Here is a 26,265-nt window from a genome sequence, read left to right as displayed (position 1 = left end):
TCTCTTGGTAACACGACCTGAGTCACTTCCGGTGAATGGCGATACGTAAACGTAAGTTTTCGACTCATTTGCTTAAGTTACAGTCAGTTGTTTCCTTGTTGCGAATAGAAGTTGACATCATTGCCTGCTTCATTTCCCAACATTGCTCATGTTCAAAAATCAAAATATGTAAAGATATTCATACATGAAATATGCAACCATGACGTGTATTTTCCTTGATGAACTTACCATTATGGTACATCAGATTCAGAGCCATACAATATTATATGGTCTCTGGGTACATGGGTAGCGCATGGTTTCAACTCTGAGTGGAATCAACCTATTGCCAAGAGTGTGCCAAGGTACACCAAAATAGCACAACGGTCATTATGGAACAATTTTTAAAAATCCACGTTTAGATGTTGTTTCAAATGGAGTTATTAACCACGTGAATGCTTCTACATAAAATCAGTGGCCAAGTAACAAAATAAGGTAATGTGGTTATGGGATTTCTTTGTTGAGAGCCATTTTAGAAGTTGACTTTGACAACTTGTTTGAAGTTGACTATCCATAGAACTTGGTTTTCCTTCGTGGTGATGGGATTTTGGACATTTAAAAACATTGATCATTGATGAACAATTGTAAAACATGCCACTGGCCTACAAAAGAAATCTGTTTCTTAAACTCAATCCACCATTAAAGCGTTCACGATGCCTCTATGACACAACACCCTACATTACAGCCATAGTGAAGCTGAAGGATTACTTTGTACTATAGAGATATATATACTCCAGCTACATTTCTGTATTACAGATATGTACCCTAACAAACTTAAGATAGGAGCCACAAAATACAGAAATGTTCCCGGTACCCAAAATATCAGACAAGTTCACATTCAGCACATTAAAACAAAAGCTGACACTGTATGTTGTTGTACCTGTTCAACTCATTGTTTGTGGTATTGTGCTTTGCAAAATATTTGTTCTGTGTATGCCTTTTACACCCCTGCTGATTTTTAATGGAAATCACTTTCACCTGTAGCTGTTTGGATTCTGTATGTTTCTGTAGTCTGCTTTTGAGGAGGGCATGTTTATGTATACAGAAACCTACTGAGTATACATCTGGTGTTCCTGTGCTGAAACAAACCCTTCTGCCAATGTGAGCACTCCTGTCCCAAACATAAAAGCGTGTCCATACATTTGGCTTTAAGCTCATAATGATAACTTCAGTGTTGTTTCATGTGACTGGTCTTTCCCTGTTCAGTCATCACAATTATTACTAAGTTAATATCTTTTTATCCCCTTGGTATGTAATGCAGGGGTATATGGTCGATGCCTCATCTGTCCGTCCATCTGTCCATAATCATCTTGTTTCCGGGGCATAAGTAGTTCTAGACCAAAATTGATAGATATAATAATCTGAACCTATGGTTGTGCCTTTGGCTATTTACAGATTTTTTGGCATTTTTATTTTTTTTGTTTTTGCCATGGAACGTTTTGGTCTTGGAAATGTTTTGGACTTTCTCTCAAAAATGAGATGCATGTTTCGTTTCCGGAGCACAACTCGAAAACATCTTAATATCGTTCAGCAAAACTTGGCAGATAAATGAGACAGACCTTAAAGTAGTGCCTTTTGTTATTTGCAGATTTTTGTGATGTAGTATTTTCGGGGTTTCCATGGAGATGATTCTGACTTATTCTAAAAGTAGAGGGATGGGCTTCGTTTCCGGAGCACAACTCGAAAATTATGTAATATCTTTCAGCAAAACTTGGCAGATATGTGAGGCAGACCACAAGGTGATGCCTTTTGCTATTTACAGATATATGCCATTTATATTTTTCATGATTTCATGGAAACGATTCAAACTTAGTCTGAAAAAACATCAAGTAACTGTAAGATGATTTGTCCTCTCAAATATGTGGGGGGTGGGGAGATATGTCAGCTTCTGATGACTGTTGTTTTAAAATAGATGAAACATATCAATATCCCTTTCACTCATATTTTGCATATTTCAGGCAACAATTAAGATAACTGATCAGATACCAACTAAGTAACAGATCAGTTAGACGTTTCAGAAATGTTATGAAGTCTCATAAATGTCCATGATGAAGCAGAAAGTTGAGGGGCCATTGTTATTATCCGTATGTAAAAGACTTTAGCATTGAGGTTGACATTAGACTGACACATTCTATTCTCATGCAAATCTTTCACACCCTCATAAGTAGATACCTGTTGGTGACAGATGTATGGAACTGCTTGCATCTTTGTTCTTAATTTATCATTAAAGCTTGCCTTATAATCTTGACTCTCTCAGTTATGGATTATGGACTAAAATAAAAGTTGTGAAAATCAAATTGCTATGAGAATTTTGCTCTGAAATCTGAACGTAGACATGTAGTTGATTAAAATAAAATAACACTCCCTACAATCAAATTGCTATGAGAATAATGCTTTGTAACCTGGAAAAAGCTGACTGAAATAACAGTCAGTTGAATAAACATCCCTTTGACTTCAGTTGACATTGGTTAATTAATTAATTCTATAAACACACATTAATTAATGTCAGTGTCAGTTTGCCATCGTATTAATGACTGATTGCTTGTTGTTTTCACATTCACTTGAAGGTGAACAGGCTCCATCTGTGTTGATTCATGTGAAAGTTTTGAAAGTGTTGAAGGACATTAGCCATTTTGAAGAGAACAGTGATTCCAATATCCTGGCTAATGTTCTCAGTTTGGAAGACATGACTGAAAACATTGTCTTATGTAGAAATTTACAGAACCAGAGGCAAACTAGTGAAAGTATAAATGAATTGAATATAAATATTTTGAACATTAATAAAAAATAAAAGAGAACTATTAAAGTCGTTGGCTGTCCGTAATAAAGTGAGGCAGTGTCTATGGTAATGGACCTATTTTTGTGATTTCAGTGGTAGTTTCTGAAGGAGTTATCCTGTTCTGGCTGTTGGATAACCCTTTCACAGCCGACCTAGTGTCTCCTACACAGCAGATCTAGTGCCCCATTGATACTTTCATTGCAAGCTCCCTTTAACTCTAACACAGCTGATTAGTTTCACTTTGACACTTTCAGTACTCCACATCAAGTGCAACTTGGCTGCCTGCTTTCAATGTGGCCTGAAATATGGACTAGCTTGTGGTGTCAGTTGTATTTGCTGGCCAGACCCATGATCAAGTGGATCCTCAGGAAAGTTACAGGGAAATGTGAACTGCTGAGGATAACATATGATGAAGATCCAGGAGCAGGAAGGACAAAGAAAATAGGTGATGATGGATGGAAGCTATCTTTTATTGTTATGAAGTAAAGAAAATTGGTGATGAATGGAAACTTACCCTTATTGTTAGGACATAAAGAAATAGGTGATGATAAATGGAAGCTTACCTATATTGTTAGGACCTAAAGAAAATTGGTGATGGGTGGAGGCTTACCTTTATTGTTAGGAAATAAAGAAATAGGTGATGATAGGTAGAAGTTTATCTTTATAGTTAAGAAATATAGAAACAGGTGATGATTAATGGAAGCTTACCTTTATGGTCAGGTGAGGTATTATTTTAGTAATATTAGTAACTGGGAGCTGTTTTTTTATTTATTTAGCTCTGGATGAATACATTTTCATGATGGTGTCACAGTTCATCAATCTTAAAACAACTTTACTTTGTTGTACATCTTCAGCCAGTTAGCTTCTGTCTGTTGTGAGCCTTGACCATATAAGAGTGAGTGTGATATATGTTACAGAAAAATCACTCAAACGATCCCATCAGCCGGCACTGAAACAAATCTTGAGTGACGACAGTCTGATTGTTGGTGACGCAGTGAAGGAGGTGCTTAGACTGAAGTCTATTGTGCCTGAGGTACACCCAAAGTAAGTCTGTTACCTGTGCTACAGTCTGCAAGCTAAGTCGGCTGCACCTGAGGTACACTCAAAGTAAGTCTGTTACCTGTGCTACAGTCTGCAAACTAAGTCGGCTGCACCTGAGGTACACTCAAAGTAAGTCTGTTACCTGTGCTACAGTCTGCAAACTAAGTCGGCTGCACCTGAGGTACACTCAAAGTAAGTGCATGGTCCTAAGGTACACCTAAAGTAGGTGTATTGTACCTGAGGTACACCTAGAGTAGGTGCACTGTACCTGAGGTACACCTAGATTAGGTGTATTGTACCTGAGGTACACCTAGAGTAGGTGCATTGTACCTGAGGTACACCTAGAGTAGATGCGTTTTACCTGAGGTAACCTACAGTAGGTGCATTGTACCTAAGGTACAGCCAGAGTAGGTACATTGTACCTGAGTTAACCTACAGTGGGTGTGTTGTACCTATAGTACATCTGGAGTAGGTGCATTGTACTTGAGGTATCCCTACACTAGGTGCGTTTTACCTGAATTATACCTAGAGTAGGTGCATTGTACCTGAGGTACACCTAGAGTAGATGTATTGTACCTGAGGTACACCTAGAGTAGGTGCATTGTACCTGAGGTACACCTAGAGTAGGTGTATTGTACCTGAAGTACACCTAGAGTAGGTGTATTGTACCTGAAGTACATCTAGAGTAGGTGCATTGTACCTGAGGTACACCTAGAGTAGGTGTGTTGTACCTAAGGTACACCCAGAGTAGGTGCATTGTACCTGAGGTACCCGTACACTAGGTGCAGTTTACCTGAAGTATACCTACAGTAGGTGTGTTCCATCTGAGGTACTCACAGTATAATAGTATTGTCTTAGGGTACACCCAGAACAAGTCTGTTATACAGTGCACCCATGGTAAATCTGATGTTGTACAGTATAATAGGCTGTTTGCTTCTTGTACTGTTGTGCAGTATTGACAGTGGGCTGTCTACCATATGTACTGATGTACAGTATCGACAGTAGGCTGTCAAACTTATATACTGTTGTACAGTATCAACAGTGTGCGGTCTGCTTCATGTACTGATGTACAGTATTGATAATATAGGCTGTTGAGGAAATGTACTGATGTTCAGTATCTACAATAGTCTGTTGACCTAATGTACTATCGTATAGTATTGACAGTGAGTTGTCGGCCTGATGTGCTGTTGTATAATATTGACAGTGAGTTGTCGGCCTGATGTACTGTTGTACAATATTGACAATGAGCTGTGAGCCTCATGTACTGCACAGTATCAACAATACAGTATGCTTGCTTCATATACTGATGTTCAGTATAGACAATGTTCTGTTGGCTTCATATACTGTTGTACAGTATTGACAATGAGCTGTCAGCTCGTACTGCTGTACAGTATTGACAATTGGATGTGGGTGGATTCTGATGTAGCCTTAAGATCTGCCTGTGTGCCTTATGTCCCAGATAAGTCCCTGTAACCACCTCTGGAGGAAACATTTGAGGCAGGATCACCATTTAACACTGTTTCTTAACTACTGCCAAGGAAATGCGACAGTAGTAAACAAAGCTCCAAGAGTTATCTCCCCATGACCTATGAGATGATTTTATGGTGCTGGTGATCAGGCAGCCGAAACTTACCTGTGTCTATTCTCAGTTTGTTAGTCTTTGTTTTAGCCTAGACCAACGTTTCAGCTTGTGTGTGTGTCATAATTGGAGCTATTCCAGTTTGTTTTTATGTGTTTTATCTTTGAGCTGGAGCTATGTAGCAGCCTTGTGGTTGAAATGTTGGCTTGTCAGGTGGAAGACCCAAGTTTGAAGCTCCCATGCGTGCAATGTGTGAAACTTGTTTCTGTCTCTCACCAAGATATTGCTGGCATATTGCTATAAGCAGCCAAAAATCATATTCACTCACCATCAAGCCATGTTTCAACATATATTTGTCAGATGTGTAGACCTGTTACCAGTTTGATTCTGTTTGTTTCAGCTTTGAGAGATGTTTCAGTGTGTGTGTGTGTCAGATCTGTGGCTACAGGAGGCTACTGCAGCAGGTGGAGGATCACAGGAAGACCAAGTACAGCACCACAGACAAACAACACGAAGACAAACTCATGCTGGTAACTAACTCAGTGTCTGTATGGTTTTTGTTTAGTGGTAGTGCTTGAGAAACGGGGGTGCATCTTTCATGTTTCATACCTATTTTACTTGATAGATTTTACATTTAAGATTGGATTGGATCAATAACTTAGATTGTTAGTGACTCAAAGGGATTAAAATACTGTAAGATTATTGTTCCCTTGAGAGGGTACGTATCTCTCCAAACATTCCTACAAATTTAAAGTGTACCATGTTTAAGCGTAGTATGTTTATCAGTTTAAATGACCCATGAAGGTTCAGGGTAGAATAGACTTTCAGCGACCCATGCTTGCCATAACGGGATCGGGACGTCAGACTTACTGACTTGGTTGACATGTCAAATGTGGAGATAGAAGCTCATGTTCTTGATCACTTTATTGTGTGGTCCAGACTTGATTATTTACACACTGCTGCCATATAGCTCGAATATTGCTGAGTGTGGCTTAAAAATAAACTCACTAACTATCATTTTAATGTATGGCTAAACCTCGGCATAGCTGTCATTGGCTAAGGACATGGTGTAAATCCAGCATGGGTCCATGCAGGTTGGTAACATAGGTCCCAATGGACCCTAGCATGGTGATCTAGATACAGTTGTTCGAGATAAATAGCCCATTTTTACATTTTTGTTTTGTCCCGATAGTTGTTTACTTTTAAAAGATGTGTTAGCTAGTTTTAAATCATTTTGTGATATTCTAGTAATTTGTTGACAGGATTTATATGTTATGTGTATTTATCATGAATGTATAATTTGCTTTAGTCACGATATGGCTGAAATATTGATGCGACTTTAAATCCTAATCTTAGTAATTGAGACTCATTAGCATTATCCAAACACCCATGGAATGTTTACACCAGGATATTTATAGGGTGTCATCTTTAAGCTAACATACTGCTGAATGTTGTGTACAACAACAGATTAGTTATGTCTTCTACCGGCAGCTATGGACGTCACTAATGCCAACCACCAAGCTTGAGTCTCGGGTCAGCAAACAGTGGACAGCTATCGGCTTCCAGGGGGATGATCCTGCCACCGACTTCAGAGGGATGGGTCTACTGGGCCTGGATCAGCTTCTGTGAGTAACAGGCTGTCTTGGCGGGTCACATCCAGTGGCACTAGGACAACAATAGTGTTTAATAAGTTGGAATGTGGTCCATGAATAATGTTCACTCTGAGGTTTAGTCCTTTTGTCACTGTGACCGTGTTTTCCCCTCTGACCACATTTGACCAGCCGTGTTTGTATTCAGATGCTTGTGTTATGTGTGTTTTTAACGTTTTTATATAATTGTTGATTGTTGAATCCCCTGAAAAGATCTTATCTTTCATGGCTGATAGTTAATGAGCTGAAGAATTGACTGCATTCTTCTGGCCAAGGATATTTAGTTGTGTAACCGAAGATCAGTTCCTTATCCACCAATGATGCAATGTAGCTAGACTGCCAAGAGTTTGTACTGCAACGGGTGATAGGAATTTCTCTATTGGGCATACTTTCATATCTTTCTAGTTATCTGCATTCTGCTTGTTCATGTGTCTGACCAAGTACTTTAATTGCAGGTATTTCATCAAGGAATATCCCGAAATCACACACAGTCTTCTCTCTCAATCCCACCATCCACAGTATGGGTAGGTTGTCTCCCCTCTCTGTCCCGCCGAATATTTCCTGCCAACTGTTGCCGTATAGCTGGAATACTGAGTGCAACATTAAATATAAATATAAACCAATCTCCATAACACCAGCTATACTATGGATAGGGTATCTCCCCTTTCTTTCTCATCAAGGTAAGTATGGGTGAGTTGTCTCCCTTCTGTGTCCCACTGTGGACAGTATGTGTAAGTTGTCTCCCCTCTCTCCCATTATGGACAGTATGTGTAAGTTGTCTTCCCTCTCTGTACTATCTTCTGTGGTATGGGTAAGTGTATCCCTTCTCTGCCCTATCATTCACAGTCTGACTGAATTGTCTCCTCTTTCTGCTCCATCCACCACCATACAGGTATAGGTAAGTTGTCTCCCCTCACCTCATCATCCAAAGTCTGGAAAAATGAATCTGAAGTCCATTTCATTTCACAATGGTGTCTGTCACTCTAGCAGCTGAAACTCTGTAAATGCTAGTCACAGTCATGTTGCTCCAGATGCCCAGGTGTCTTTGGTCCAAATGGCTTTGCACCATCTGTGGGGACAAGGAATATTTTCCCTCGCCAAGCAACCAATGAAAATTGACACAGAGATTAGCATGATAGCCATTCAGTTCTAGTTTTTGTCTGCACCTGGACAGTTGTTCACACATATGACTTGAAATGCATGAAGCTTTACTCAATATGAAGTACATACAGTCACCCCTCGCCATAACGCGGGTCTTGGGGTCCACGGATGACCCTCCGTGTTATTAAACATCCGCGTTATAGTACCTATGACATGATGTGGAACAAAGGCCAAGTAAGATCATATTTTCCAAGGACATAACAAAACTGCTATTTCTTGAATTGTGCCCAGTCAAAGATATATCGTATCGTTGAAAGTGAAAATAAATAAACTTTGAAAATGAAAACATATATATGTACGGGAAACTTGCAACCAAAAATCACCTTGCAACCAAAAATCACTAGACATGATAATTTAATTGTTGTTCCTGTTATGCTACCTGTTATCAAAGATGTGAATATAAGTCTTTGCTGTTATTCAACTATGCTGGAAATAGCGATCAGCTGTGCACAGCTGTTTTGGTCCAACGTACTGGTGATTCAGGTAAAAACGATCCGATAATATTACATCAAAGAACTTCTATTCCATTATCAGAATATTTTACATATTATGCAGTTATTGTAACAGATTATTTTACATTGCTTTCTGGATAGTATACAATGCATGTTTTCTGCAGCCATGTTTAACATAACAATGAACACAGGCTGGATACATTTTACGTAGGAGACATTTTGCCAAGTCACCGCTGACGTCCCGTAGTACTTGCAACTCTGTGAAAAAAACCAAAATGTTGGTGATTTAGTTGTTGAAAATGATTCCACGGATTACGAGACAGTCATCTGTTTGTGATTGTTAAGAATAATGTGAATTGTGGTAGGCCAAAAAACAGACTCTCAAGAATGTGGTGAGCGGAAGTTGTACGCGCATGGAATGAGGTAATGCCTTTCTCTTACGGTTTTTTGGTTGTTTCTGTCAACAGTTAATAAATAAAATTCGGATTGAATTTGATCAAATAAAATGTGGCCATGACACCATACGTGGTAGTAGTGCACTTTACCAGGCACACTTTTTCCGATTATTTTCTGATGGATATACTCCCACCAAAGGTAATCCATCCCTAACCTTTACTCACCAACCGTAAGGATCTAGAAGTGGGGTGCCCAAGGGCTAAGGATCCAGCAGCACGCTCATTAGCAAGTGCTCAACAGTCCCCGGGTAGCATGCCCTGTAAACTGCACTCTAGCCCCATACTTACCGGGATGACTGTTTTACTGCGCATGAGCGTTGCATCACAGTAAACATTGTAAGTACTCGTGCATCGTAACTCGACTGATAGCATGTCTTGTCTTTCATAAGGTACTACTACGATGTTGTTATGATTATTATTGTGAAATCCCTGCATGTTATAAGCAACTGAAACACAATGGATATGTACTATAAACACTGTCAGTTGCCATCCGCACTGAATTTCACTAGTCCACGTAATTTATAAGAGCGCAAAAGCGGATTTGTTGATGAGCTATTTTTGATTTCGTGAAGGGGTGTGATCGCAGTTCAACTTTTTTTATGGGAGCTACAGATTACCCAGCGGTTTTACCGAATCCGCGTTATCGTTATTGCGAGGGATGACTGTATAACTGAAGTTTGCTCAAAGCAGCATTGGACTCAGCCCTCCGCATATAATAACACTTGTGCTGTGTATTCCAGCTTCTCATATGCAATACTGGGCATCAACTTCACGGGGATGTGCTACGACCTGCTTAAATCTCGGAAACTGAGAACCCATTTCTACAACCTGACCGAGGAAGCTCCTACCATGAAACAATTTAATGAAGTCTACTGTAAGTCTGTCAGTCTGTGAGATGGACAGCTGCCAGTCTGTCAGTCTGTTAGATGGACAGCTGCAAGTCTGTCAGTCTGTGAGATGGACAGCTGCCAGTCTGTCAGTCTGTTAGATGGACAGCTGCAAGTCTGTCAGTCTGTTAGATGGACAGCTGCCAGTCTGTCAGTCTGATAGATGGACAGCTGCCAGTCTGTCAGTCTGTTAGATGGACAGCTGCCAGTCTGTCAGTCTGTTAGATGGACAGCTGCAAGTCTGTCAGTCTGTTAGATGGACAGCTGAAAGTCAGTCAGTCCGTTAGATGGACAGCTGCAAGTCTGTCAGTCTGTTAGATGGACAGCTGCCAGTCTGTCAGTCTGATAGATGGACAGCTGCAAGTCTGTCAGTCTGTGAGATGGACAGCTGCCAGTCTGTCAGTCTGTTAGATGGACAGCTGCAAGTCTGTCAGTCTGTTAGATGGACAGCTGCAAGTCTGTCAGTCTGTTAGATGGACAGCTGCCAGTCTGTCAGTCTGTTAGATGGACAGCTGCAAGTCTGTCAGTCCGTTAGATGGACAGCTGTAAGTCTGTTGGGGGATAGCTTTTACGTTGTTAATCTGGCCAGGTGTGTGCAGCTTCAGTAGTTGGTCCAGGTCCAAGGTCTGTATTGAGTTTCAGCGCTAAATAGAAGTAATTAATGACTGTCAATAAGAAACTGACTTATCATTATCTGAATAAACATACTCATCTTCTCCCTGGATGCACTGATTTAATTTGAATCACAATCAAATTGACTTTCAACATTTTTCTCTTACTTCCTGCCAGTTGTGATAGAGATAGAAATAAAGCATGACTCAGTTAATTGATCTGTGAATCTGGATGTCCTTCTCTGATTTGTTGAGAAGAAATACATGGATTCCATCCTTTGCAGGTTGCCTGTTTTATGACTTCATCCAGTTCTGGTTCAAGGAGAAGCCCAGGGATATCATGGAATTCGGTCGGCTTCGTGACAAGTTCCAAAAGCTGATTGTCAGACAACTGAAGGACAAACAATTTGTTCTGAAGGCCAAGTTTCAGACAGCCAGGGAAGGGGCATCATGACAGAACAGTAACTGAGTTGCTAAAGCCTCTTTATACATGTATACCAGGAACCTTTTTCATATCTTCTAATTTACTCGAAATATTTACTTGAATTAAACTTTTGATAAGAATGTATTTAAATAGATTTGGCGTTTGTGAATTGTGGTATTTTAGGATTTGTTCTTTTGTTTCTGAACGAATATATTTCACTTAGACAAGATGTACAACATCATGGATAAAGGCATGTCCTGATAGCATCTGTCGATATTGTCCATAGTTGGTCAACAGGGTTATGTTTGCCTGGTGCTATGTGTTTCAGTATGATTTAGAGAATATGTAACATGCTTTGTCAGAGTAATTATGTGAATTATGCATAGATGTTTTCTGCCTGAACACTACCCCTGAGTGAAGTAGAAGGCAATTTATGTGCAATATACCAATCATTGATTTACTACTCTAGATTTTTTAAGTTGTCTTAGCACTGAGATACTCAAAAGTGCCATATTTACATTCACATTACTTTACGACTATCTTTGCATTAAGAGAGCTTAAAAAATCTAGGCCATGATCTGTAGAGAAAACTTTACAGTTTAAGTGGAGAAAAGAGCTGAATATACTTTGTTTCCATGTTACATCTTTCAAAGGTGTATGAATTATTACTGATTATTTGAACTGTGTAAACAGGTGACATTTCTTTAGATTGCTAACTGCTCAAAGAAATTTGGAAGTTATTATTATTTCAGGATTATAGCTGCCAGGACAGTAATGATGACCTGAATATGTATGCCTTAAACCATGTCATATTCCCTTGTTAACCATGTCAGTATAGAAAGGAAGCTTTTCCTTGGCGAATGTGGTCATATAGGTTCCACTACACAAAATCAGAATCACATGCTTCCTGATCAAGTACTGCATGTAGGGACAATTGAAGAGACACAGACATCTGATAACTGTGATTGGATGAAATGTGTAAGATGTTTATGTTTTCTAAGAGCACATCACCCAGTAGGTAAAGGTGACCACAATTTTTAGTATTTTTTGCTGTCATGTTTAGCTTACGCTTTTGTGTGTAGAGATATTTTCAAGTAGGTGACATTTGGTGTGGAACTGGGGTTGGTGTGTTCAGCATCCTGTTGTAGTTTAAAGCCCAGACTGTACCCTGGATAATAAGGTTATAATAGAAGTCTATTGGAAAACATTTGGGTTTGTGTAACCTGTAGGCCTGTCTGTATGGGGAGGTAATCCTTGTTAATATAATCAAACAGAGGGGGGTTATTTATCACGATGTGACCTGGTCAGTTTAGCCTGAATATCACAATGCAGTGGTAGTTGGACAAGGTTAATGTAACCATAAAAATGTTGTTGCATGTTTATCAACTTCAAATGGAATAATAGTAAACACATAGGTGTGTTATTGTGTTGGGAGACTGCACATCACGGGACACCTGTCATCATCGATGTCAATTCTACAGGTGTGCAAGTTATCCACCCTCATGTCCATTCTTCCATCCTCTGGTTCCTTCTGACAACATGTAGCACAGCTGTTGCATGTCTCTTTACTGGACAACAGAACATCTTCACACTCACTTAACCTGCTGTAATGTTAGATGTGGCACCTGCTGAACATGTTGCATTACCTGAAACACCTTTCCATTCTACTAGTGGCGTTGATCCATCTGTGACAGACCATGGTCTGAAAAGCCTGCAAACCTTTGTGTGTTATTAACAGTGAGACTGGGTGTCAGATGTGTCACCATATACTGACATTTGATCCCACACCAGCTTCAGCAGGAGACATACTTCACCGAGGATGAACTCATGTCCATACACATCAGGATATAGTCTGGGTATGGTGATGTCTCATCTCAGATCCATCTCTCTAAGCAGTCATCTTCCAAGCAACTGTGGTAGTGAGTGGGCTGAGATCAAGGAAGGCATTCCAGTTGAGGATCAGATCCAGAAGTGATCATTCCAATGGTCCTGTTGCCTGTTGAATGTGTGTGTCTATTACGTGTCCTTTTGTGAAGTTTAATGTATATATTGTGATTCAGATGATAGAGTGTTTGTCTGTGTTGCCCAGAAATATGTAAACTATTTCTCAAGGAAATTTGGGGCGGTGGAGTAGCCTAGTGGTTAAAGAGTTCTCTTGTCATGCTGAAGATTTTGGGTTCTGTTCCCCACATGGGAACAGTGTCTAAAGCCCATTTCCATTGTTCCACACCGTGATATAGCTGGAATATTGCGAAAAGCGGAGTAAAAATAAACCCACTCACTCATCACCCAAGGAATTTGGAAACATTTTCATCAGATCTTGAATGCAGTAGACACAAGGGTATGAGGTTAATTTGTCTGAGGAAACAGCTGTGCCTGACCTTGAATGATGAACATGAAGTGGCAGAAGACTTGATTTTTTTCATTCCACACTGTGTGTTTGACCTTCCCTAAACATTGCTGACTTGGTCCTCAGTAAAATTGACAGTAGACTCCAAGTAGACTCCAAGTGGGCAGTATCACTCTAACGTTAACTTCAAGTTGGCCCCCAACTCTGCAGTACCACTCTACAGTAAACACCAGCTTGGTCCCCCAAATCTGCAATATCACTCTACAGTAGTCTCCAGGTTGGTCCCCAAATCTGCAGTATCTCTCCACAGTAGACTCCAGGTTGGCCCCCAGATCTGCAGTACTACTCTACTGTAAACACCAGCTTGGCCCCCCAAATCTGCAGTATCACTCTACAGTAAACACCAGCTTGGTCCCCCAAATCTGCAGTATCACTCTACTGTAAACACCAGCTTGGTTCCCAAATCTGCAATATCACTCTACAGTAGTCTCCAGGTTGGTTCCCAAATCTGCAGTATCTCTCCACAGTAGACTCCAGGTTGGCCCCGAAATCTGCAGTATCACTCTACAGTAAACACCAGCTTGGTCCCCCAAATCTGCAGTATCACTCTACTGTAAACACCAGCTTGGTTCCCAAATCTGCAGTATCTCTCTACAGTAGATACCAGCTTGGTCCCCCAAATGTGCAGTATCACTCTACAGTAGAATCCAGCTTGGCCCCCAGATCTGCAGTACTACTCTACTGTAAACACCAGCTTGGCCCCCCAAATCTGCAGTATCACTCTACTGTAAACACCAGCTTGGTTTCCAAATCTGCAGTATCACTCTACAGTAAACACCAGGTTGGCCCTCAAATCTGCTCTATCACTCTACAGCAGACATCAGGTTGGCCTCTAATTCTGCAGTGTCACTCTACAGTAAACACCAGGATGGCCCCCAGATCTGCAGTATCACTCTACAGTAAACACCAGGTTGGCCCTCAAATCTGCAATATCACTCTACAGCAGACACCAGCTAGGCCCCCAAATCTGCAATATCACACTCTACAGGAGAATCCAGTCTGTCCCCAAAATCTGCAGTATCGCTCTGCAGTAGTCTCCAGGTTGGCTGCCAAATCTGCAGTATCACTCTACAGTAGACACCAGGTTGAGCCCCCAAATCTGCAGTGTCACTCTACAGTAGACACCAGGTTGGTCCCCAGATCTGCAGTATCACTCTATGGTAGAATGCAGGTTGTACCCCAAATCTGCAGTGTCACTCTACAGTAGACACAAGGTTGGCCCCCAAATCTGCAGTATCACTCTACAGTTAACTCTAGGTTGAGCCCCAAATCTGCAGTATCACTCTACATGAGAATCCAGGTTGGCCCCCAAATCTGCAGTATCGCTCCGTAGTAGTCTCCAGGTTGGCTGCCAAATCTGCAGTATCACTCTACAGTAGACAACAGTTTGGCCCCCAAATCTGCAGTGTCACTCTACAGTAGACACCAGGTTGGTCCCCAGATCTGCAGTATCACTCTATGGTAGAATGCAGGTTGTACCCCAAATCTGCAGTGTCACACTACAGTAGACACAAGGTTGGCCCCCAAATCTGCAGTATCACTCTACAGTTAACTCTAGGTTGAGCCCCAAATCTGCAGTATCACTCGGCAGTAGTCAACATCTGATGCTGTAAGGTGTAAACATATTACAGTGTTTCAATAAAGATGTTGATCTTGTACTGGTATTACTTGTTTTATGTTTCATCAACAAATATACCGAAAGGATTTCAAAGAAATGATGGCATACTTCATGCAGAGCGTTCAAAGAATGTGAAACAGGACATCTTCAGGACTGACTTTGTGCCTCACTCCAATCTGAAAATGATTGCGGCATCACTACAACTCTGATATTGCTACACAACTGTGATATCAGTACACCACTGTGACATCACACTAAACACCAGGTTGGCCCCCAAATCTGCAGTATCACTCTACAGAAGACTCCTACTTGGCCCCCAAATCCTCAGTATCACTCTACAGTAAACACCAGCTTGGGCCCGAAATCTGCAGTATCTCTCTTCAGAAGAATCCAGGTTGGCCCCCAAATCTGCAGTATCACTCTGCAACTGTGATATCGGTACACCACTGTGACATCACCACACAGCTATGACATCACTACACCACTGTGACATCAATACACAAAACTGACATTACGTAACTGTGACATCACTACACAATTGTCATATTATTCTGCAACTGTGATATGACTGTGAAACAGTTACATCTCTTCATAACTGTGATGTCACTATGCAACTGTGATATCGCTATCGCAACACTACGCACTTTTGAAAGTAACTTGCATTGGATTATTCAGCTGTGACTTGACTACACAACTGACACCTCTTCAACTATGATATCACTACAAAACTGACAGCACTACACAATTAATGACATTCCTACACAACCGTGACATCACTATACAGCTATCACATCACTGCACAACTGTTATCACCACATAACTTGATTTCCCTTCACAACTTTGATATCACTCCACAACAGTGACATCACTTCAACAGTGACATCACTACCAGAATTTGTGTCCCAAGAAGGCAAAAACGGCCAGAGTGAGTGAGGAAGAAGTAATTCCATTCACTGTTAGCAGTGTTGCAGCTTCTTTGCGGCTCCAAGTGGACTCATGTCGGGAATCGAACATGGACCACCTGCGCCAGCCAATGAGCCACATAACGCCGAGTCGATGCATGTTTCGTACTGTCAGCCATGACATAGGATCCAGTCACGCTAATTTGGCTCTCAATATCCTCATTCAAATCTATGAATAGTTTGCATATCCGTCCATGTGGAACAACCCAATAACATTTAGGAGAGAGCATCATCACATGACACTCGAACAAAAGATTTTACTGTTTTAATGTTAACTGTTTTATTGGACAAGATTCCGATCTCTCAGCTATTAGCGTTGAGACAGTCTCCAGCTCGCGGACAGAATTACTGAATCATGGACAATGTTATGAAGGAAGTGACATCTTGCAGTGGGATAGTTTGTACTATGCACGAAGGTGAAGGCCGGGCAAGAAGCAGTCACGAGTTATAACGAGGTAGTAATTCAGTGCAAAATACTGAGCAACCCATTGGGTAAGTTTTTACTCTCTCTCTCTCTCTCTCTCTCTCTCTCTCTCTCTCTCTCTCTCTCTCTCTCTCTCTCTCTCTCTCTCTCTCTCTCTCTCTCTCTCTCTCTCTCTCAGTTTATGTCATCCTCAACGTTGTTGACAGCTGTTGCTCAGTAGTCGAGTGAGTTGATCAGCGTTACTTCAAATATCGATCTGCTCTGTCACACATGGGTGACTATAAACATACAACAAACTGGGGATACAGCAGTCGTAGTGCATGTAGTTTCGGGATGCCTAGGAATAGAGATCAGATAAGGTAGGCAGTCGCAGCGTAGGGGCTCGGGATTCCCTGACGTGAGAATGTAGGTCAAGTACTTCATCGCACTCCCCCACTCCCTTTCACACATATATACACTCACGCTTACTCGAACGAGTAAGTACATAACAGTGACACATGTGAACACTCTGCTCAACAGTTACACATCTCTCTACAGAAAATATGTCACGCACCAATACGCTCCCAAACAGGTGATATACCAACATGTAGCACAGCCGTTGCACGTCTCTTTACTGTCGGGCCCAGGTAGAGAGAGTTTTACTTTACTTTAACTCCTGTGATATTTAATTATCTTGAGAGTTTCTATCCATAAGTACACATGATCGATGAAAGGTTCTATAAATTATATCAATAACTGTTATTACAATGCTCAGACAGTATACATAAACGTACTTATTGACAACCATTGTAGTTACAGATAGCCAAATAAGGCGACGCAGTACCTTGGGCACTGAGGTGAGGGGAGGTCGGAGATGAGCACAGGTTGTATACATTTACTGATTGCATATATGTGTGAGGGTAGAGATGTAAGCATTTTCTGAAATATTTACTTCCCTGTTCAAAACCATGCTTTCGTTTAACTATAAATACATAAACCATTCAGTTTGTTGATACGGCTAGGGTTGTCGCCACTCTTCCGACTGATTGTGTCACTGGTTTCCCGTCATCCATTCATATCATTTTAACACTAGGTTACACTTTACGCCCAATGCAATCTGTTTCGTCTGATAACCGAGGCTGGTTATTATCTGGCATTGAACCCGTGAAGGTCCGGGATCGAATAGGCCTTCAGCAACCCATGCTTACCATAAAAGGCGACTATGCTTGTCGTAAGAGGCGACTAACGGGATCGGGTGGTCAGACTCGCTGACTTGGTTGGCACATGTCATCGGTTCCCAATTGCGCAGATCGATGCCCATGTCGTTGATCACTGGATTGTCTGTTCCAGACTCGATTATTTACAGACCGGCAGCATATAGCTGGAATATTGCTGAGTGCGGTATAAAACTAAACTCTGGCGTTGGCATTTCATGTGTATATTTCAGTGACAGGTACATGTCCAGCCTGTTCCTCTGCTGAGAAGAAGTACAAGGAGAGGGGCGGAGACCCCAACTGCTTCGTGCTGCACGGTGAGCGAGACGTCATCACTGCTCCCAGGTCTGACAAGGAGAAGCGGAAAAAGAAGAAACTTTTGCAAGACCAGCTGGAGAAGAGAGTGGCAGCACTGAGGAACACCCGTGGAGGAGTTGTCATTGTCCACCTTCAAGGTCAGGTCCAGACTGACCGATATCTCGAGTACTTTGATGAGTTCATTGGGAACCCGCTGTCTGAACTTATTGAGGATGGACGACTTTTTGTTGACACATATGTGCGTCAGTGGCTCTCAACTCTGCCAGGATTTGAGGATTTCAGTGATTTCGTTCTCATAAATGTGCGCAAAACGGCGGGCGTTGCTACAGTGGATTTCTGCACCAAGACTTGTAACGATTTTGAAAAAAAGAATCCATCAATTTTAAACGTCTTATCGATTCTGTCGCGAACATTTTACACTAAAACTCGCAAGCCTCAAATCCGAGGTGTTCCGCTTTCAGAGAATCTACAGAAACTGCACGAGAACCGGGCAATAGAGCTGAAAACCTTTATAAATCCAGACGCTGAAAAAGATGTTGTAGAGTTTGTTAATCATGTCTGGATGGACCTGAAACTGAGAGAAAACCTGACATCTCTGACGAAGGTTGAACACGGAGGTTCATTCTACGTTGGTATTACTGAGGAAAAGAAGCAGAGGGGTTCATACAACACAAAAGCCCCTAAAATACTTGGCTTTCGCGTTGGTTTTCCACATGAGGACATAACAGAACTCCTGCAAAAGAAAATAGCAGAACATGTCACAGTTTTACAATTGAATGGACGATTTGAAGATGCTCCATCTGATCTGACTGAAATTGCTTTTCATGAAGTTCGTGACAGTAACCCCCAGAGGTATATACTGGAGATAGCAGTGAGGCACGTTGATGGTATTGTGTTCTGTGACAAACAGGGGCCAAGAACCTACCTCATAGACCACGGAAACATCGTCAGGATGTCGCAAGTAGAGTGGTTGCACAGGATCACCTGTCGTCTGCCGCCATGGATCATATAAGCAGTTCTCACTATGACTGGTAGCTACACCCTTTCTATTAACAAACACTACCTTCACCCTATCCTCTGTGTGTTTTAAGTACACGAATACAAACCTCAGACGTTTAATGTACGGACGATAAAGGTTGTAGACTAACTTCAATCACGAAAGCCACTAAACTACAGGACTACTCGCTTACCAGATCCAAAGATGTCGACCACGACAGAGACCTCGGGGAGCCCATATCAATCGGATGGGGAGATATCCTGCTGCTTCACCAAGCGTTACGACTCCACCTCTTCTGAGTGTAGTGGGCAGGGTACCCCAGGTAAGCAGGTACTTCCTGTACATATTGTTTACCTATTCCAATTCGCGATGGTTATTAGAAGCAATACGACATCTGGTCTCTTTGGTGTAAACTCGTGCTGAAGGTTAAATGTAAATCGACTACCAGTCGCACAATTCCGTCTAGGCCATTGTTTTAATTGGTACAAGCATTCAGCGCTCCTGCTAATGATATAGTGTTGATTTGGCTCAGATTCCAGAGATGAAGGGGAGCCTGCCCACTTCCGAACTACGGATTTCCTGACTCGTATTGGCATCAGTCGTGTCATCGAACAGCTCCTTAGCAGTGACGAGCCTGAAGGTATGAGGTGACAACACACATGACAGTTCACATTTATTGGATGTTATCAAGTCAGTTTATTTTATGGTCGATATACAAATATGTGAAGGGAAAGGGGTTTAAACATCCTGTTCAATATGCTTGCTCTTGCATTACGACGAGCCTCTTTGTGTCCCACACCGGACTTAAATCGACTTCTATAATGGGGCGTTTGTATGAAAAAACTACATTGCTGTGAATGTAACATACCCCTTGAAGTGTCAGTTCATTTGACAGTATGTACATATTCTTCATTCAATGTCCTGAGATACCGGATCCTGTATTCATGAAACAATGCCTCTGGGTTTCAGACCAGATACACTTTTACCCAGTTGGATCTGAGCAGTACCTTGAACCACTGATATTCAACAACATTAAACGCCTTGCACGAGGTAAAGGGAATTTCGTGTTCGTCAGTTCTGGTTTGATGAAGGATTTGAAGATGGTGCACAAGACCCGAGTCCCGGACACCGTCATATGCGACATCTGTGTTTTCACACCAGAGAAACCAGTAACATTGCTGACATTTGTTACGACGGACAAAACTCTGGGTCAAATCTACAGGTACACTTCACGCCTCTCGAGGGCGATGACAACTGCAGTGAGAGGAAGTCTGGTGTCCTTCCAGCTGGTCCACGGTGTGATGACCCCGGACACGTGGCGCTCAGACAGCGCATTCAGTGACAAGCTAGAGGAACTTGTGTCAGCCGCCTCGAGGACAGCCATTCCACACTCTATGGACAACTGTCAGTCAGACTGCATCACTGCACTGACGCACTTCCTGGAACTGATCAGAGACAACACAGATCTAAGACTGGGGAGTTGTCCACTAGTGGCTCCAGTGGAGAATGGTACGTTTCTAACTGTTATAGCTGCAAGCATGCCAAAGTGAGTGAGTGAACATGGTTTGACGCTGATCTGAACAGTGTATTATTCATTTAACAGTAAGTTATCTTGTTTTCAAAGTGTAATTGATTGGGAGTCAGGGTAAGATTAAAGAATGTGACCAGTAATGGATCGGGTGACCTGGTTATCATCATCATCATCATCATCATCAACAACAACAACAGACAAATACTGCCAAAACGCAGCCTAACGTGGCAAGGATCACCAATGTTTCTATTTTCAATTTCAAACCCCAGAAGCACAGCTGTGATGTCGCTAGAGGATTACAATCATGACCATTGCACGCCTTGGCTTCGAAAAGAAAATCATAATTGTCATTGATCAAGTGGCCAGACCAGTAACTGATCCTGTAGAAATAGTTTCAGAAATATTTACATTGCTGGTGACTTTGGGTTGAGAAGGAGATTACACATAATTTGATATTTACAAAGTAGCCAGTGTTCAAGGGTTTGTATTCTTTCAAGTTTGTAAACTTCACGCTTGTCAGTTATTCAGTATTTTAGCCCTCCTTAATTATATTTTATATACATTTTACACGCAGTGTCGTCGTGTGTCAGCCCAGTCGTTACCAGAGCCGTGGAGATGACCACTGATGTCCTTCACCGCCAGCGCCATGTTGTTGTGACAGGGGGACCAGGAGAAGGCAAGACAACCGTAGCTCACATGCTTTGCACTGCGTACGAACAGCGAGGATACCAAACTGTTTTCTTCAAAGACTTCGAGGAAGCTGATTTGACTATTATATCAGAAGTAAAAGTACCATTTCTGTTGGTAGTTGATGATATGTTCAAAAGTGAAAATACAGTTGAACATCAGAGCTTTCTGAAAAGTGTTGAAAAGCACATTGAAGAAAATTACGTTATTCTGGTGATGGTGTGTCAACTGTACCACTTTAAGAAAGCACAGACATTGTTTGATACCTACTTGCTTGGAAATCACACGGCCATTGACATCACATCCATAAACTTAAAAGACCACAAAGGTACCTGTGTTGAACGTTACCACCTCTTGCAGTGTATGGGTATCAATGTCACTTCCTCAGAGCTGATAAAAATTTCAAATATCAAACCCTACATACCTGGATTTCCAGCTGTTTGCAACGAGTTTGCAAAAGAGACACCAATGGACTCAGTTCAGTACTTTTCATATCCCCACAGATACCTTAGACGTCAGGTCTGTTGTCTGTTACACCAATCGCCGTCCGCAGCAGCAGCCTTGATACTACTTCTCATTAATGGAGGTACTTTTAGAAGAAACACAGCAATTGGCGAAGACCTCCTTGAAGTTGTGAAGTCAGAATGCCGGTTTGAATCTGAAGAAACTATCTTTGATGAACTGCACTTTCTGTCAGGTTCACTCCTTGACACAGATGAGGTGTGCATCACCTTCCAGAACAGTGTTGTATATGACGCTTGTGTATTTGCTGTGGCCAAGCGCTACCCCAACGTCTTGTGGAACAGCTGTAGCATACGATATTTGTCCACAGATGACTGGCCTATATCGGAGTCAAGTACTGATATTCTGATATCAATGCAGAATCTACACTATTTTATCAAAGATTTAGGCGACAGATTACAGAAACGACAGTTTGAAAAGGTATCAAAAAGCCCATTCCTTTCATCAAAAGATAATGTTGATTTTCTCATTGCTTGCATTGGCACAGACGTAGGAGACATCATCAGTTCGGTTGATGTGCGTGAGAAAGGAAACCTCCTCTACTGGACTTGCCACGCACGTAATCTTTACATGACGCAGCTTCTTCTGCAACGTCCTGAGATGTCATCAGACGTTGTTCACAGTGCTCTGTTCACGTGTATATGTCTTAAGAAAGCACATGTCTTCTCATATCTCTTGACTGTGTTAAAGGACAATTTCAAAAAGTTTGACATTGATCGTCAAGACAGCGAAGGTAAAAGCCTGCTGTTATCCTCTGTGAGAGCAGCTGATAACCACATGGTCAAGTTTATATTAAAGGAAGGCGCAAACCCTATGGTGCAAGATAACATGGGCAACAACTCTCTCCACGAGACGTGTAAACTTGGTAATTCGGATATCTTAAGAAGTCTCATTGCTGTTAAGGGTACTGACGTTAATTTCAAAGACAGACACTCAAGAACACCTTTGATGATCGCAGCCCTGAATGGACACGACGAGATATTTAAGATTCTTTCAGGAATGGAGGGTTGTGACCAAACATGTGTTGATGATGACGGAAACCAGGCACTACATTTGGCTTGTTTATATGGGAATACAGACATTGTTAAATTTATTGTAACCTCTGGTGACGTGGATCTCAACCGGAGAGGTCAAGATGGGAAAACACCGCTTATGATTGCAACTTATGAAGGAAATGGTGATATATTTGATGTCCTGACGAACGCAGGCTGTGCGATAAATGTAGATATAGACTGCAGTGTATTGCCAGCTGAACAAAGATTTGCAAACGCCACTTACCATGTGGATCAAGAGAATGACGGTCGAGCCATCATCAGATTTTCCGATGACAATCATGTTAACCGGCTATTGCACAAGTTAGCAAGCAATGGTCACTATCTACTTCTGCAATTTCTGTTAACAAGAGATACAGTTAACCTAAATTGTAGAAACTCCCTCGGAAGAACACCTGTGATGACAGCGGCAATGGCTGGTCACCACGCCTTATATGAACTCTTTGTTAGCAAGGCATGCTCTCTGGACGTGAGGGACAATGATGGTTGCGATATTCTTCACCTAGCGTGCAAGACAGGGAGAACAAACCTTATTGAGAACATTATCAAACATCGTGATTCTGATATAAATTCTAAGGATAAGAGTAACAAGACTGCAATAATGCATGCGGTTGAAGGAGGACATCTAGAAGCCTTTAAGGTATTAAGAGACAAATGTGACCTACTTTGTAAAGATGATGATGGCAACAATTTGCTCCACCTCGCCTGCATTGGTGGATGTGTAGATATTGTTGAACTTCTCATCAACTCAGGTTCCTTTGACTTAGAGTCCAGGAATCATTACGGCAAGACTCCAGCGATGATTGCTGCCGGTACTGGCCAGAGGGACATACATCTTGTCTTGAGGAGGAGAGGATTTGACTTCGATGCAATAGATACCATGGGACGTTCGTGTTTCTGCTGCGCTTGCATAGGTGGTAACATTGACATTGTTTACGATTTGCTGCAACACAATAGACAGTTTATGTATCACCGCGATGCTCGAGGACGCACGCCAACTATGCAAGCTGCAGAACACGGACATGTGAAGGTCCTGGTCTTCCTACTGGATAATGGGGCAGATATTTCAGAACAAGATGATAACGGCAACACCCTCCTGCACATTGCGTGCTGTGCAGGTAACGAGGGGATCGTGAAAGCCTTTCTAAGTGGGAATTCTGGCATCGACCAGCGAGGTCATCTGGGGAGGACACCGATAATGATGGCGGCTATGAATGGCAAAGAAGGCGTGTTCAACCTCTGCCTGACACAGTCGTGTCTCTTGTCGACAAAAGATTACCATGGCAACAACCTCTTACACGCGGCGTGCATTGGAGGAAATGTTCAGATTGTTCAGTGGCTTTTGTTGCAAAACCTGTTTGACATACACTCGAGAGGTGAATCAGGAAAGACACCATTGATGATGGCTGCTGAACATGGCTGGTTAGAAACATTCAATCTATTGGTTAAGGAAGGAAGTGATCATGACATTCTGGATGAAAGAGGGAACACTATCCTTCATGTGGCATGTACCGGCGGTAATGTTACAATAGTGAGACACCTTCTGTCGCAGTGTGATCTAGGTGTGGACTGTAGAGGGGCGACAGGGAGAACGGCCGCCATGTTGTCTGCGAATGCTGGTCACGTGGAGTTGTTGACACATCTCGTGCAAATAGGAGCTGACCTGTGTCTTAGAGATGATGATAATAATCATATATTTCATCTTGCATGTCTAGGAGGAAGCGTGGAGGTCTGTAATCGTCTTCTGGCGTTTGCCACGGATGTGTGTGACCTTGCATCAAGAGGAAGAAATGGTCGAACACCAATAATGATGACTGCATTCAAAGGTCATTCAAAAGTGTTCGAGCTATTAATAAATGAAGGATGCTGTCTTTCAGAACTGGATGATAATCATGACAGCATCCTACATTTGGCGTGCCTGGGGGGCAATGAAACAATTGTCCAATACCTGCTGCTGCAAGATGCAGACATAAACAGGAAAGGCCGTCATGGAAGGACCCCAGCGATGCTTGCAGCGTGGAAGGGCCATGTCCATGCGTACTTCATGCTTGTGAAGCAGGGTTGTGATCTCACGGGTGAAGATGATTACGGTGACAACATCATGCATCTGGCGTGTCGGGGTGGCAGACCAGACATAGTGGAACATCTGATCTCTCGCAGATATGGACACATTGAGAGCAGGGGCCAGTGTGGAAGGACGCCGGTTATGATGGCAGCTGGGAAAGGATGCAAACAGATTGTGGATTTACTCATTGACAACAGATGTGATCTGACTGCCGTGGACACCAATGGAAACACTGTTCTTCACCTTGCTTGTCTCAGTGGTAAGGCCTGGTTTGTCAAGTATCTCCTCTCTAAGACCACAGTGGATGCCTTACAGGAAAATGATTCCAAGCTGTCCCCAGACAGCGTGGCGAGGTACTGTGGACAGAGGGAGGTGTTCACACTGCTACAACGGGAATCCCAGTCGGCCTAGCGAAACATGCGTTGTAAACTGACAACATTAGGTGGGACAGAGTTCAAACAAGGATGGTTTGGTCTGATTCTATAGTGCATTGTGTAAGAGCATAGTGATAATTATCTGTTATTTGTCACATATATAATTTATCCTTCCGACATTTGGTGTTATAGTTCACATCGTTGCAGGATGGTTTTCTTCTCACTGGATAGGCCCTGTCGAGCGTAGGACTGTACGCTACAACGTTCATGGGCTCGAAGTCAATGTGTCCATTTCATATGAATATAAAACAATGGTGCCTTCATCTTTATTTCATATAATAGTTCTTATGCACTAGTATATGAATTTGGTGGTTACATAGTTATAACACCGCAGTGAGGACAAATATTGGCGGACAAAACATCAGTGTTATCCCTACTGATGATATGGCTGTGATTTCCGACCACACGTTCTGATAAGGATGATTTCATGCCAGAGTTTCTTTGCATAGACACACCACTTAATATCAATCAAAACATATCACTTAACCACCTTGATCTCTGTACATCTCAATCTTTAATTCCATCTCGGTGGCCTCCTGTACGTACTACATATGTTGCTTGTGATCATATTCTGTCAGTCACCTAATAAAGGAGTTGTAAGTTGTAAGTCCATATGCTATTATCTTACCTTCCAACTTCTAAATGCCCATCAAACATTCACTCGTTACCATATGGTTGAAGCAAACCCATGTGGATTGTATTTGCACGTATGTAGTGTGAAATTGGCCTTGTGTATTTTCTCAATCGAATTGGCAAGCTAGATATATATCATTCGATTGCAAAAAACAACCACAAAGCCAATATCATTGTAACCTGCACTATATTGGGCAGTATCTGCATGAATATTGAATCACATATGTTCAATAAAGACTTTGACTTGTATTTCCATTTTACACCTTTCTGTGTGTTCAGTAGAATCTGCAGAATCATCATTTTTCATCAATTTCTTCAAATATAACCACTGACTCAACACAAAAA

At 41.9% G+C, this 26,265-nt stretch overlaps 3 protein-coding genes across 4 annotated transcripts; all 3 read left to right on the top strand.

Annotated features, from left to right (window-relative positions):
• Window positions 1-7: 7 nt before the first annotated feature.
• Window positions 8-15,142, top strand: LOC137274051 (ELMO domain-containing protein 2-like). Of its 2 annotated transcripts, none has more exons than XM_067807027.1 (8): window positions 8-45; window positions 3,070-3,260; window positions 3,733-3,859; window positions 5,836-5,965; window positions 6,927-7,060; window positions 7,540-7,608; window positions 9,893-10,026; window positions 10,935-15,142. In XM_067807027.1, the coding sequence occupies exons 2-8, from the start codon at window positions 3,107-3,109 to the stop codon at window positions 11,102-11,104; spliced, it is 918 nt and encodes a 305-aa protein (XP_067663128.1). In that variant the 5' UTR covers window positions 8-45; window positions 3,070-3,106; the 3' UTR covers window positions 11,105-15,142. The 2 variants fall into 2 exon arrangements, with proteins under 2 accessions (XP_067663128.1, XP_067663129.1); XM_067807028.1 differs by having other exon boundaries at window positions 16-51.
• A 1,204-nt stretch (window positions 15,143-16,346) lies between these two features.
• LOC137274050 (uncharacterized) lies at window positions 16,347-19,095 on the top strand. Its single transcript, XM_067807026.1, has 3 exons — window positions 16,347-16,556; window positions 17,281-17,351; window positions 17,915-19,095. The coding sequence occupies exons 2-3, from the start codon at window positions 17,342-17,344 to the stop codon at window positions 19,009-19,011; spliced, it is 1,107 nt and encodes a 368-aa protein (XP_067663127.1). The 5' UTR covers window positions 16,347-16,556; window positions 17,281-17,341; the 3' UTR covers window positions 19,012-19,095.
• An 11-nt stretch (window positions 19,096-19,106) lies between these two features.
• On the top strand, window positions 19,107-25,904 carry LOC137274049 (serine/threonine-protein phosphatase 6 regulatory ankyrin repeat subunit A-like). Its single transcript, XM_067807024.1, has 4 exons — window positions 19,107-19,318; window positions 19,529-19,636; window positions 19,966-20,505; window positions 21,102-25,904. Exons 1-4 carry the CDS (start codon window positions 19,201-19,203, stop codon window positions 25,262-25,264), a joined length of 4,929 nt encoding a protein of 1,642 aa, XP_067663125.1. The 5' UTR covers window positions 19,107-19,200; the 3' UTR covers window positions 25,265-25,904.
• The last annotated feature ends 361 nt before the right edge of the window (window positions 25,905-26,265 follow it).

This window comes from Haliotis asinina, chromosome 2 (genome assembly GCF_037392515.1).
Source record: "Haliotis asinina isolate JCU_RB_2024 chromosome 2, JCU_Hal_asi_v2, whole genome shotgun sequence".
Lineage (NCBI taxonomy): Eukaryota > Metazoa > Mollusca > Gastropoda > Lepetellida > Haliotidae > Haliotis > Haliotis asinina.
Note: the sequence above shows the minus strand (reverse complement) of the source record. Positions and strands in the feature narration are given on the sequence as shown.

Coding starts and splice junctions, on each gene's coding strand:
- LOC137274049 (XM_067807024.1), top strand. CDS start 19,201: ATGTCGACCACGACAGAGACCTCGGGGAGCCCATATCAATCGGATGGG. Junction 19,319..19,528: donor TAGTGGGCAGGGTACCCCAG/GTAAGCAGGTAC, acceptor GATTTGGCTCAG/ATTCCAGAGATGAAGGGGAG. Junction 20,506..21,101: donor AGTGGCTCCAGTGGAGAATG/GTACGTTTCTAA, acceptor TTTTACACGCAG/TGTCGTCGTGTGTCAGCCCA.
- LOC137274051 (XM_067807027.1), top strand. CDS start 3,107: ATGTGGCCTGAAATATGGACTAGCTTGTGGTGTCAGTTGTATTTGCTG. Junction 3,261..3,732: donor AGGAAGGACAAAGAAAATAG/GTGATGATGGAT, acceptor TATATGTTACAG/AAAAATCACTCAAACGATCC. Junction 3,860..5,835: donor GTGCCTGAGGTACACCCAAA/GTAAGTCTGTTA, acceptor TGTTTGTTTCAG/CTTTGAGAGATGTTTCAGTG.